The sequence below is a fragment of the Carassius carassius genome, chromosome 20 (assembly GCF_963082965.1).
Source record: "Carassius carassius chromosome 20, fCarCar2.1, whole genome shotgun sequence".
NCBI classification, from domain to species: Eukaryota; Metazoa; Chordata; class Actinopteri; order Cypriniformes; family Cyprinidae; genus Carassius; species Carassius carassius.
The window spans coordinates 352,555-367,362 of record NC_081774.1 but is presented as its reverse complement, the minus strand read 5'-3'; the positions used below and the strand labels follow the sequence as shown (position 1 = coordinate 367,362).

General features: G+C 36.7%; 1 protein-coding gene across 2 annotated transcripts; it reads right to left on the bottom strand.

The window, feature by feature from the left end:
• Nucleotides 1-2,294: 2,294 nt before the first annotated feature.
• LOC132095941 (nucleolar protein 9) lies at nucleotides 2,295-14,133 on the bottom strand. 2 transcript variants are annotated; one of them, XM_059501034.1, is made up of 12 exons: nucleotides 14,050-14,133; nucleotides 9,599-9,825; nucleotides 8,916-9,152; nucleotides 7,703-7,894; nucleotides 6,553-6,660; nucleotides 6,327-6,468; nucleotides 5,785-5,977; nucleotides 5,528-5,668; nucleotides 4,275-4,394; nucleotides 3,715-3,924; nucleotides 3,262-3,367; nucleotides 2,295-2,560 (listed from the first exon to the last, which is right to left on the bottom strand). In XM_059501034.1, the coding sequence occupies exons 2-12, from the start codon at nucleotides 9,774-9,776 to the stop codon at nucleotides 2,406-2,408; spliced, it is 1,782 nt and encodes a 593-aa protein (XP_059357017.1). In that variant the 5' UTR covers nucleotides 9,777-9,825; nucleotides 14,050-14,133; the 3' UTR covers nucleotides 2,295-2,405. The 2 variants fall into 2 exon arrangements, with proteins under 2 accessions (XP_059357017.1, XP_059357018.1); XM_059501035.1 differs by having other exon boundaries at nucleotides 9,599-9,813.
• Nucleotides 14,134-14,808: the final 675 nt, after the last annotated feature.

Genomic DNA, 14,808 nt, shown 5'->3' with positions numbered 1-14,808 from the left:
ACAGTGATCTCGGTTTCTCTTCACTTTTGTCATTTGAAAAAATCTGGTCCCCTTTTATTTATTTTTTGAAACACTCTTAAAAATAAAGGTGCTTAAAAGGTTCTTCACAGCGATCCCATAGAAGAACCATTGTTGGTTCTACAAAGAACCATTTCTTTCTTACCTTTTTTTTATAATCTGAAGAAACTTATTTTCGCCACAAATAACCTTTTGTGAAAATGAAAGGTTTTTCAGATGTTAAAGGTTCTTTACGGAACCATTTAGACAGAAAACGTTCTTCTATGACATCGTGAAGCACCTTTATTTTTAAGAGTGAAGGTTGTGATTTATACCTGGATTGTTCTCTCTGCAAACCTATTATTAATATATTTATTATGCCTTCACCTCAAATTTTTATAATTCTATTGCACTCTTGGTGGAATGTTTTATTTCTCTAGTTTTATTTATTTGTTGTCATTATAAAAAAAAAAAGTTAAGTTTCAAAAGGTTCATTTGCTGAATTTCTTAAAAATATTCAAACACAAAAAAAGACTAAGTAAAAGACAGTGGAAGTCAGAGATTTGGGTCCTCGCAGATCTCCATGACATCATCGCTCAGAAATCTCACATTCTCCTGCGTGAGGTTCCCAGGTCCTTGCGCTCGGCACTCTATCAGCGCTTTGGTTTTGACTGCATCAGGAGTATTTGCCAGCTGAATGTCACATCGCCCCAGTGATCGGATTCCGGCTGGATGACTGTCCTCCCCTCCGTCTCTCCCACACAGATAGAGGAGACCGCAGCTGCGCTCCGTATCCGCGGCCCATGAGCACGACCTGACCTTCACCCAGTGGGACCAAACTGAGTGAACAACATCAAACCTCATTGTGATGCAGACAAATAACAGCTCATCCCAAACCAACACTCTGTGCAGTCTGGACGCTTTTATTCATAAAGTGCAACTTCGAAAGACAATTTAATACATTTTTCATTTATTAAAATAACTTTTTTTCTGCTTTATATGGAAGCCTATTTACCCCACAGAACATCTCATATACTTTTTTTGCAGAATCGCAAGAATCAAACTGCTCAAGAAACTCAAGAAATGCGACAGAAACTCTAAAATTGCGAGACTCAGAATTGCGACAAACTCAAGAATTGCGAGACATAAATTTAGATTTGTCATATACAGGCCCTAAACCTTAAATTGCAACAAACTCAAGAAAAGCGACGCATAAACTCTAGAATTGTGGCATATACAGTACACTCAGAATTGCCAGATTTGAATAGAGACTCAGAATTGCGACAAACACAAAAATCGCGAGATATAACCTCAAGAATTGCGAGCTCTGAACTGCAGAATCGCGAGATCTGAGCTCAAGAATCGCGAGATCTGAACTGCAGAATCGCGAGATCTGAACTGCAGAATCGCGAGATATAACCTCAAGAATCGCGAGATATAACCTCAAGAATCGCGAGATCCGAACTGCAGAATCGCGAGATCCGAGCTCAAGAATCGCGAGATCCGAGCTGCAGAATCGCGAGATCCGAACTGCAGAATCGCGAGATCCGAACTGCAGAATCGCGAGATCCGAACTGCAGAATCGCGAGATCCGAACTGCAGAATCGCGAGATCCGAACTGCAGAATCGCGAGATCAGAGCTCAAGAATCGCGAGATCTGACCTCAAGAATCGCGAGATCTGAACTGCAGAATCGCGAGATATAACCTCAAGAATCGCGAGATCCGCGCTCAAGAAGCGCGAGATCCGCGCTCAAGAAGCGCGAGATCCGCGCTCAAGAAGCGCGAGATCCGCGCTCAAGAAGCGCGAGATCCGCGCTCAAGAATCGCGAGATCCGCGCTCAAGAATCGCGAGATCCGCGCTCAAGAATCGCGAGATCCGCGCTCAAGAATCGCGAGATCCGCGCTCAAGAATCGCGATATCTGAGCTCAAGAATCGCGAGATTTGACCTCAGAAAAAATTGCGGCAGAAACTCAAGAATTGCGTGACAGACTCAATATTGTGAGAGATAAATTCAAGAATTAAAAGACTCTGAACTGGGACAATTTCAAGAACTGCAAGATATAAACTCAGATTTCTGAGATATAAACTAAAATTGCAACAAACTCAAGAATAGCAACGAATAAACTCTAGAATTGTGACATATAAATTCACATTCCTAAGAGAAGTGTCAGAATTGTGAGATAAAAGCTATAAACTTTAAGAGATTTTTTTTCAAGCTTCCACAGGATTATTTTCCACACTAGAAATGGAAAGTCAAGTCAGATGAACATTGTGTGCAAAGAGATACGCAATTGTAGCATTTTTTATGTTTTTATTAATAAAATGCAACTTCAAGAGGGATTCAGTGAAAACTCCTCACTTACTAAAACTTGTATGGTGTCACAGTTTGTTCAAAGTCTCTCTGAGTTACTGCAGAATATCACTGAACATCTTCCTTTTCTTCGACTCTCCCGTTTGAACCTCCTGCCAGTCGGCTCGTCGCTTCATGAAGTTTGTCAGACCAAATTTGGCCCAAATGTGCCGTGCGAACTGATCGGATCGGAGCTGACTTTCACTGGGGACTGAGAGAGGAGAGAGAGGATAAAACACACTTTGATCACAACGTGAGCCGCTCTGATGGATCAGCTTGTGCAACGGCAAATTACTTCGGGAAGTTGACAGTGTAACATGCTTTACTCGATCTAAAACAACTTCACATGACTGTCATGAGCTCATATTAACTGGAAAAATACAAATCTTTTCCGGAAAATAAGTTGCGAGAATATTGTAGAAATGCATCATTTTATCACTCTCTGCAGTGAATGGGTGCCGTCAGAATGAGAGCTGATAAAAACATCACAATAATCCACAGCACTCCAGTCCATCAGTGAACATCTGGAGAAGTCAAAAACTGAAACACATCCAGCATTAAGATGATTTTAACTCAAACACATAGAGTCTATAATCCATAATAACACTTCCTCCAGTGAAAAAGTGTTCTGGTCTGAATCAGGAGAGAAATCTGCACAGATCAAGCAGCGTTTAAACAGCTCTAAACAAATCTGTGAGAGACAACAGCAGATGCACTTTTTCACTGGAGGAAGTGTTATTATGGATTATAGTGCTGTGGATTATTGTGATGTTTTTATCAGCTCCCATTCTGACGGCACCCATTCACTGCAGAGCATCCACTGATGAGACATTTCTCCAAATCTGATGAAGAAACAAACTCAGCTGAACCATTTCTTGAAAGCATGTGAAATGCAATGTAAAGTCATCTCACCCAGTTTCTCAGCGATGCTTTGTCTCTGGCTGACGGTGGCGCTGTTCCACGCGGCTTCTAACAGACGGCTGCCGCAGCTGGAGCAGGCCAGGGGAACGAACAGCTCCTGAGAGGATATATAATAACAATAATGCAACTACTAGAAAATCTGTAATCTGAGGGAGCAAAAAAATCTAAACATTGAGAAAATCATCTTTAAAGTTGTTCAGATGAAGCTCTTAGCAATGCATATTACTAATCAAACATTAAGTTTTGATATATTTACAGTAGGAGATTTACAAAGTATCTTCATGAACATGATCTTTACTTAATATCCTAATGATTTTTGGCATAAAAGAGAAATGTATAATTGTGACTCATACAGTGTATTGTTGTCTATTTCTACAAATATAGGTCTGTGACACTGATGCTGCTTCTGTTCTGCAGGACACTGATGAGTTTGTGACGTTTTACCTCCAGCTTTCTCAAGATCTTTCCTCGGCCCTTATCACTGGCCGCGGTCAGCAGCTTCTGGAGCGCGTGGCTGCCGGAGCGGTCAGTGCCGAGGGTCAGCAGGTCAGCGGAGCCGAGCCCGTGAAGGCTGTTCATCAGGACGGATCGATCTTTGAATCCAGCGAGAGCCTGAACCAGCCGCGATCCGTGATAAGACACAGCGAGACGCCGCTGCACCGGCGGAAAGCACAGAGCACACTTTACCTACACACTTCATGGTTTAAACAACACAGTCTGATATTATTGCATAACAAAAATAATTAATATATAATAATAGCAATGTCACTTTTTCCACTTTAATGCAGCCCAGTGGCAAATGATGCACTTTTATGTGTAAAAATGCTGTTTTGAAAGCTTTCCAGTCAAACTCGGTGCTGATGTTACTTCTGCTTCTTTGCCACATGGAAGTGGAAGATCAAAGGCAAAGGCATTTCACAACACATTGCATTGTGGGGTAGAGTATCTCACACATGCAGTGAACTAGAATGAGCAGCAGACTGAAGAAGTGTGTGCTGGAGCACCTGTGTGAGGCCGTCTCCCTCTGCTGTCCCTGTGCTGTAGTACACTTCATACGCCAGTAAAGACAGGAAGAGAGGCAGACAGGACACCTGCAGCGATGCTGGCTCACTGCAGTGAAAAGCCTGATGGGAAATCAGGTTCAAAATGAAAGAGCAGTGCATTACTGCATGCTGCACACTGACTCATGAAGTCCAGATTGAGAAATAGTTTGCACATATAAACAATACAAATGTGTGATGTACGATGCATTCTCTGCTTATATCCTGCACATTTTAATAAATGTAGTTTGGTCATCCAGGTATTTCAAACACAGAGTAGTATCCATACTGTACAATGCAGAAGTTGAAGGAGTAATATTATAGTAGCTTTGCAATTTTGTTTGGGTGCCAAAATTATACACTTCATTCATGTGTCATTTAGGATTATTAATATAGTTTAAGACGTCTTGTTTTTTTTATATTTTCAGCTTTTATTTACTTTTTCAGTTTTATTTTTAGGTTTTATTAATACTTTGAAATTGTATTTGTTTTTAAATTTAATATTTTTTTTTTATTTAAGTTTAAGCAACTTTGCTGTGTTTATAGTTTTCATTAATCTGACGAAGGTTTCTGCATTTTTTTCTTTAATTTTTTATGATCAAGTTTTAGCAATTGTGTTTTGTTATTTTTATTTGTTTTTCATTTTCATGTTTTTAAATTTAATTTTAGTGATTTTTTATAAAAGATTCTGAAAAGGTTTTAGTATTTTTACATTTTTGGTTTTTCATTTTTTAAGTTAAAGTTTTAGGAATTGTGTGTTTTGTTATTTTAATTTGCCATTGTTCAGTGCTAGTTTAGTATAGAGATACCTTTGTCGTTTTATAATTTTTTTAAAAGGAGTTTTGTATTTTTTATATATTTTTTTATTTTAGTTCGTTTTAGTCATTTCATTTTTAATATGTCTATATAACTTTTCAGTTTTAGTTACTTTAGTACATCAAGTAAAAAAAATTATTAGATGCTTTTATTATTATTAAGAATTGTTTTAGCATTTTTTTTTGTTAGTAAGCAACAAAAAATGTTTAAATATTTTTTTTACAAATCTGATGCTTTTATTATTATTACCAAGATTATTTTAGTGTTTCATTTGCTAATAAAAGCTCTTTTTTAATTGTTAATTTTAATTTTATTTTTATATTTTATTTTCAGATCAACAGCATGTAAACACAGTAGTAAGCTGATTGTAGTCAGAGATGAGTGCAGGAGCTGGTGTGTACCTGCAGGAGGCGCTGCAGCAGTTCATTCTGCTTCTCCTCCCAATGAACACAGCTCTCCACCATCAGCACCACCACACCCATGTGACCCGCGGCCAGAATCGCCTCGAACCCCTCCATCAGCTCATCGAAGATCTTCAGGAACTGAGCACATGACAGAAAGACACATCTCAGAGGATATATATATTTTAGAGTATTTAATGACAGAATGTTTATTTTCGGGTGCACTGTCCCTTTAAGGAGTCTGAGCAGGGCTGTACCACTCTGAAGCGCGCCGAAGCTGTGATCAGGCTCTGGATGGTGTAGTTAGCGATGGGATGAAGGGCCAGAGGCATCAGCTGCGTCCTCAGGTGCTTCCTGTAGACGTCTCGCAGCACGGCCTTCTGGGAGAAGCTGAAGACGGTCTGCATCAGGTGACTGCAGGAAGGGTCCTTCAAGAACACCAGCAGCGGACTGGACACAAACACATCTCAGCATCATTAGGGAGAGCTTAAAATAATAGCTCCATATCGAAGACCATCAGTAGAGCGTGTTATAGTTACAGTTATAGTTTAGATGCATTTACACACACGACATGAGAGCATTTAACCTGCAGTTACACCTGCATTAATGATGTTTGGATATATTAAACATAAACGCTGAATACTGATGTTTGAAATTATATAAATAAATGACAGATGCTTTAAATGTGAAGTTAAAACCACCAGTAGGTGGCAGTGAGTCACTGTTAGGAAGTGATTCACTGTGATTGAACTGAATCGTTTAAACACTTGATCACCTGATCCATCCTCCTCCTCCTCACCTGACTCCAGGAGCCGAGCTGAGTGATGTCAGGTATCCCATGATGCCCTTGATCAGCTTCCTGCACAGAAGGGGTCTCTTCCTGTGGCAGACGGTCAGCAGCGTCTGGAGAGCGGCGCTGGCGCTGGAGCTCGTCACACAGACTGAGGACCGACAGCAGAGAGGAGGATGAAGAGGAGCGACACACACACACACACACACACACACACGCATGTCCAGAGGATTACCGTTAATGTTGTCCATCAGACGCTCGGAGAGATGCTTCAGCTCCCACCAGAACGAGACGGGAATCTCGAAATCCAGCACCTCCGCTTTGGGCTTCTTCTGCTTCTTGCCTGACAACACAAACAAAATCCATAACAATGAGAAGAAAAATTATTATCTGGATAAATTAGCTTTTATTTATTATTAAGATGATTTTGTTAGCATTTTTTGTTGGCAAGCAAACTAAATAAAAAATATAAAAATATAATATCAAGATGCTTTTATTATTATTACTAAAATTATTTGAGTGTTTTACTTGCTGATAGCAGCAAAAAAAAAAATTAATAAAAACTATTTATCAAATGGTTTCATTATTAATTTTTTTTGCATTTTTTTGTTAGTAAGCAACATTTTTTTTTTTTTTTTTTTTTTTACAAATTATCAGATGCTTTTATTATTAAGAATTTTGTTGGCAAGCATTTTTTTTTATATATTTACAAAAAAATTATCAGATTTATTTTGTATTATTACTAAGATTATTTTAATGTTTTACTTGTTGATAGCAGCTAATGAAAAAAAAATATCAGATGCTTTTATTATGAAGATAAGTTTTGTGGTTTTTGCATGAAGACAGAAGCAAATGAAAAAAATAAGAACAATAAAAATATTAGATGTTTTTATTATTATTAACAATATTTTTTGTTAGTAAGCAAACAAAAAATGTTTAAATATAAACAAAATCAGATGCTTTTATTATTATTGCTAAGATTATTTTAGTGTTTCATTTGCTAATAACAGCAGAAAATGAAAAAAATATATATTTTAAGATTATTTTTTGTAGTTTTTGGCTGGTAACAGAAGTAACTGATTAAAAAAAACAATTAAAAAAATGATCAGATGCTTTTATTATTATTAAAATGTTTTTTTTTTTTCAGATGCTTGTATCATTACTTTTTGGTTGTGGAAAAAAAAGTGGAAAATGAGCAGATGCATATATTATTATTAAGATTTTTTATTTATTTTTCAGCTTATAAAAGCAGCAAAAAAAAAATCAGATGGTTTTATTATTATTATGATTATTTTATATGCTTTTAGCAGATAACAGAAGCAAACAATAGCATGATACTGAAGGAGAACAGCATCTCAGTCTCTGAAGGGTTCTGTGAGTCTGACCTGTTTGAGCAGCTGTGTCTGAGCTCAGAGATCCGCTCAGAACCTGCACGAGTGTCCGGAGCACATGAGATCCGTACGGATCCTTCAGGAACTCCACCAGACTCTCTCGGACCACTCCACACACACGCTTCACCTCAGCCTCCAGCATCCCACAATGCTCCTGGTCCTCCTGCGTGACCTCAGAGTCGTCCTCTTCACAAAACACATCGGATCATGAGAAACAGTCTCTGACAGAACCACTGCCTCGCTTCAGCACAGATTCATTACAAACGCCAAAGAAAAACCTAACCAACATCACTCATAATATTACAATCATAATAGGAATCACTAATATAATAATACATATCCAATGAAAGGAATAATAATATTTATATTATTATTATTATTAATAATAACATCACTTATGACTATTAATGTAATAACAACATCAATAATAATAATAACTATTATTATATTAGTATTGTTATTATTATTACAAAAGAATACATATTCAATAAAGTGGTAATGATAATTATTATTATGATTATCATTGTTATATTTATATTGTTATTATTAGGGGATACAATAATACATATTCAAAAGTGATTATAATAATTATTATTAATAATATATTACTTGTATTATTAATAATAACAGTAATTATTATTATTATTATTATTATTAGGGAAAATAATAATACATGTTCAGTAAAATGCTTATAATAATTATTATTATTATTTATAATAATATATTACTACTATTAAAAGTACTTATAATATGAATAATAATAATAATTATTATTATTATCATTAATATTTTAGTATTGTTATTATTGGGGGAAGTAATAAAAAATACATAATAAATACAATTATTATAATAATAATTATTATTTATTATTCTTAACATATTACTACTATTATTATATTATTTTTTATTATTGGGAAAAATAATAATACATCTTCAATACAAATTCTTAAAATAATAATAATAATTATTATTAATATATTACCACTATTAATAATAATAATAATAATATTTTAGTATTTTTAGTATTTGGGAAAATAATAATACATATTCAATAAATGTTTATAATAACAATAATAATTATTCTTATTAATATATTACTTCTACTACTAATACTAATAATAAATATATTAGTATTAGTATTATTATGGAAATTAATAATAAATATTCAATAAAATGATTATAATTAATCACGATCAGATTCTCTCACCGTTCCAGCGGTGGGCCTGTCTGAGCGCGCTCTCCATCACATGACCCCCACACTGATCACATGACACGTCTCTGAACTCTGACCCCGTCTCTCCTCCCAGCTCGGCCAGCACACCTGCCACCTGAGCGGGACTGGCCAATGAGAGCAGCCGCTCCAGAGCCACGCTGCCGGTCATATCAGTGGAGACGAGCACCGCTTGACCCTTGACCTCCGACAGCACGTTCTCCACAAACAGAGCTGAAGACACACACAACACTCAGACACAGCTGGAGCCAATCTCTACACACACAGACACACACACACACACACTCTCTCACACACACACACACACACACTCACTCACACTCTCACACACACACACTCACTCTCACACACACACACACTCACTCACTCACACACACACACACACACACACTCTCACACACACACACACACACACACACACTCACACACACACACACACACTCACACACACACACACTCACACACTCTCACACACACTCTCACACACACACACTCTCACACACACACACTCTCACACACACACACTCTCACACACACACACACAACACTCAGACACAGCTGGAGCCAATCTCTACACACACAGACACACACACACACACACACACACACACACACAGTTTTACTGTATTTGTGATCAGACAGATGCGATCTCTCTTCACCTTTCTCCTCCTCCTCTGTGAATCCCTCGTTCAGTCGCTCGCTGACGCGGCGGAAGTAGCTCACGCTCGTGCCGTCCAGTCTTCGTCTCTTGGTCCCGTCCTGCGCGGGCCGCTTCTGACCCTTCTTCTGTCCACCCTTAAAATACCGCTGACCTTTGACCTCCATCTCCTCAACCATCACTTTGGTTTGTCGTCGTCTCTCAGATCTGACAGCACTGCGTTCACACCTGAAAATAAGCGCTGTCAGTTTAAAGTCAAATATGAAGCAGGGCAACAACTCCATAAATACAGTTTTGCCCTAAAATTCAAGATATTGGGGCAAAAATGCAACTGTATGAGTTTTTGTCTCATATTTATATCACATGGTAAGCAAAATCACACAAGCAGCGAGAGTAATATCACACGAGTTCTGTATTATATATATATATATATATATATATATATATATATATATATATATATATATATATATATATTAGGGCTGTAGCTATCGAATATTTTAGTAATCGAGTATTCTACCAAATAATAGAATACTCGGATAAAATGTCGGATAAAATGTATTTTTGCTTAATTAAAGTGCAATATTAATTATGCAAGAGAAAATAAGACTCCTGGGTCTCTAAAAATGAACAACTAAGTTTACTTTTTTAGAAATTTTTTATTTTTATTTTTTAAATGCATAGAATGCAATGCATACATAAAAAAACATTTAATTATTACCCATTGTTTCTCTGTCTGTACTTGTACTGTGAACAATCACAATAAAGTTGACAGATGAATTAAGTGCCATTCAATTGGGGTTTTAAATAAAGCACTTTCTGAGATGCACATTAAGCACATAAAACATTAAATTTATCTTTTAATTATTGAAAATTAAGCAATCTTAACTTTTTGGTAAAAAAAATGGGATTTACTTTTAAGAATAAAACATGGAAGAAATGTTGTGTGATTAAACCTTAAAGAAAAATAATGTTTTTTTTGTAGTAGTATATGTACATTCTGCTGAACAATAGTAATACATCTCTGGCAAATACTTGTTTTCACACTAAACCGGACTTTTATTTTGACGGGTTGACGTACCTTTCCAGTTCTGTGTGTGTGATGTGACGCTAGTTTTACTCAAATCAAACGGTCAGATGCTCATGAAGTGACTGTCAGAGCAGTTCTGGAGATGTTGTTCATGTGTTCACGTCTTATTTAGTGACAGCAGACGGTGAAATCACCGGAGCGTCACGCGCGCTTCAGTGTGTGTAAATAAACGGAGACGCGCTTCTGCTCCATTCATTAACACAGACACGCAGAACATGCAAGATTCATATTTAAACAGACTGTTCCGGTTTAATATTTACAGATATTAGTCCATATCGTGATTTGATGTAAGTGCTAGTGTTGGGCGATATGGTCATTTTTCAGATCGTCATATCGTCAGCTTGTGAGATCGACGATACACGATATTATCGTGGATGGGTGGAGCTAGAGAGAGACTCTTTGTCCTTGTCAAATCATAACTATTGAGTGTTTTAGAGAGGCCTATGGAATCCCCAATAATCGAAAAAATATACTTTTAAACATACTGATAAACTAACGTTAAATATAAAAATACTGTATTTAAAACAGCAAGTTCATACATAGTCGGACGCAGCTGTCATATCGCGCGTCCGTATCTGCGCAGGGAAGTTATCAGTCTAAATGTTCTGCAAAATCAGTCAACGGAGAAAATCATTAGCAGATTTCATTTAGAGTCCAGCAGTTTAACACTAATATTGGGCATAAACGAACATTTAAATATAAAGTATTTAAAACAGGTTAGTTGATATATTTGTAGTAAAGTTTAATTGAACTGATGCATCAGTCATACATCGCTCCGGACCACGCGCTTCATGACGAGCTCGACGCACCGCCACAGAAACAAGAATGAGATGCATCTAACATAACTGTGACATTAAACTCAGTGAGGGCTCGTTTAAAATAGTGCACATATAAAGGCCGTTCAGATTACTTGATAAAGTTCAATGAAATACCTTTATTTGCAGACCATGTACGTCTGTTTGTGGATGGAGACTTTGTAACGGCCGAAACTATGTATTTTGCATGCATCATATTATAGTGCGGAGTGGATGAAGATAATAACAAGGCGGCAGATTGAACTTATTATCCATAGTGGTTCTCACGTACTCCTAAGTCATCACCACATAGTGCGTGTTATAAGTTAAGTGTTCAGTCTTTAAGAGAAGGACTACGTGAGAACCACTTTGGATGATAAATTCGCTCTGCCGCCTTGTTAATTATTTTGTCTTTACTTTATTTGTGACACCAAGAAAGAGTTAATCTCTCATGTTTGAGAAGAGCGTGTTGCAGTGTTTGTATGTGTGTGTGTGTGTGTGTGTGTGAAATGCGGTGCTCAAGTGAAATAACTGGGCAGTTTGATAGCCGAATTATAATAAGCAGCCTAATAAAAATAATAGTTATTATTATTATAATCTAATACATTAATAGGAAAATGAGCCTAATATCGTCTTGATTATCGACAGAGAAATCTGCTTATGTTGATATCTCTGACGATCGTCGATACACGATACTATCGCCTATCGGCACAACCCTAGTAAGTGAAATGCGTTAAACTGTAAATTCTGTTTTTATGACTGGATTCCGCGATTCCCTCCGCGTTTCCTACATCGCGGAAATCATAGCGCCCTAGTTGTGGTATGCCAGCTCTATCTTGCATTGAACACACACCACGACGTTCTCTTTACGTTTGCCCGCGCCCTCAAATCAAAACACTGCTGACTCCTTGCAGTATGCGATGTCGGACGCAGCACTTGTGTCTCCTTCCGCTTTGTGCGTGACGTAAACGCGTTGTGTCACATTGAAACAATCATTGCGAAAGAAGCTGACGTGAGATTTAAAGTCCCCGTGAGACGGAAGTTGCAAACGACTTTTCTCCAGTGTTGTGATGTATTTCCGAGAGAAAAGGAATGATAAATGAGGAAAATAGTGGGCGTGGCTTATTTTCCAACTAGCACCTGATTGGATCTAGATAAGTAGATGTTTAATTCAAAAAATGGAGGCAGATCTAAACGCAAGTTTACAATCGGTTGTTCACTCGGCGCGTGAAGTGCTTCGAGCACTTCCGTGACCACTCTGTTATCCCTCCTTCCTCCAAATGTAAAAAATCGAGCCATCTGGACCGTAACGAGGGAATTTTAGGGAAAGGGAAAAGTGCTCTGTGAGTTCCACAACCAAAAATGCACCTCCTCGCCATCTCTCCTTTCACGCGCTGTCAATGCTCGCAAACACACAGGCAGCCTGTCTGTCAGTTGGAGGGGCGTGGTTACGGATTAAGCAGACACCAAATTCCTCAAGCCTGAACAAATCGAGTGAATCAATGATACAAAGATCCATTCATAAAGAGCTGTTTCCTTTTTTCTGAATGAATCAGCCTGAATGAATCGAATGAATGACTCAAAGTCATTTACCGCCACCTGCTGGCAGACTTAGTTTCTTATTTAAAGTTTTGTCATTAAAAAAAAAAAACTTTAAAGGAATAGTTCACCCATCCCCCCCCCCCCCCCCCCAATTTTTTTTTTTTTTTTTTTTTTTTTTTTAATTATATCATCATTTACTCAAACTTAAATGACTTACTTTCTCTTTGGAACATAAAAAAGTGTATTTTGAAGACTGTTGGTAATAAAGCTGTTTTGGTTTTCAATGAATTTTATTGCATTAATGAAACAAAAAACAAACAAAGAAAAAAATGAGATTTTTCTCAAATGATCTTCTTTTATGTTCCACAGTTAATGCTGGGCCGTTGTTGCCTAAACGTTTATGTGTAATAAATGTTATGGTAAAGAAAATATTTCTTTCTAAAGCTACTATTTATAATGTCTACTCAACACATTCTCATTTAACACAAAACTCGCTTTAAATAATATTTTGGGGGTATTTTCACAGTCAAATTTAATTAGAATAAAAATATTATTCGACTGACAGCTCTACTGAAATATGCATTTATTATCTGAGAAAACAGAAACACAAGTACCATGTTATAAATCACAGTACCATGGTATTGATATTGATATGGTACAGCCACAGAGGTTTCCACAGTGATAGTCGGGTTTTTATTAAACCCAGAGAATAAATAACAATAACAATATATAACACGGAATCGTATTTACATTACAGTCCAAACATACTAATCATTGTATTATAATGGTAAACGCCCAAACACCATGGTATTTTGATAAAGACCAAGTTTCTAGGATATTTTAAAGAATAAAGCAAAGTACTGTTAAGAAAAGTCGATATGCGAGCCACAATCGCGTTTTAATCGATCAGTTGAGTTTTAACTTAATCAATCAGCGAGTCACTAGATCAATCTGTTGCATTGTTAATCATAGCAAATTTAATTAACACATTACTACTTATAAATGATAATATCATATTGAACTTACCAGTGTGCTTCTGCTCACATGTGAACACGGAGTACAGCGACAGGCGACGCGGCGTGATGACGTCAGAGCGACGTGATGTCATTTTAGCAAACAAAAGTCCCGTCACGCTTAACAGCACAAATAAAGACCAAAAATCATTAGGATATCAAGTAAAGATCGTGTTCCATGAAGATATTTTGTAAATTTAATACCGTAAATGTATCGAAATTTAATTATTTTGATTAGTAATATACATTGCTAAGAACTTCATTTGGACAACTTTAAAGACGATTTACTCTTTGCACCCTCAGATTCCCGATTTTCAGATGGTTGTATCTCAGCCAAATATCATAACAAACCTGGTTTTGTGGTCCAGGGTCACAAATAGCTTCAATGATACAAATCAAAACAGATTTTTGTGGTACAGCGTTGACATGTGACAACATTGATATTTTCTCTATTGATATCTATAGTAAAACTATGTTAGACAATGTTGATTTGTTAACAAACATTTGCAATTTACTAACCAAAGATGATGCAAAAAAAAAAATCTCACTTAAGACAAGATTTTCAGAAATGAGGTTAACAGAGCAATATCTGGAGCACTTCAACATAGTGCAAAATATTGTTTATTTATTTATTTATTCAGAATAACAATGAATGACATTAATATAAATTATCTGTACCTATAGAGGGTTAAACTGTAAGACTGTTTTGGGTGAAGTAGTCACGAGGCAGAGATTACAGTATATATTTAATTTATTTACCAATAAAGACATA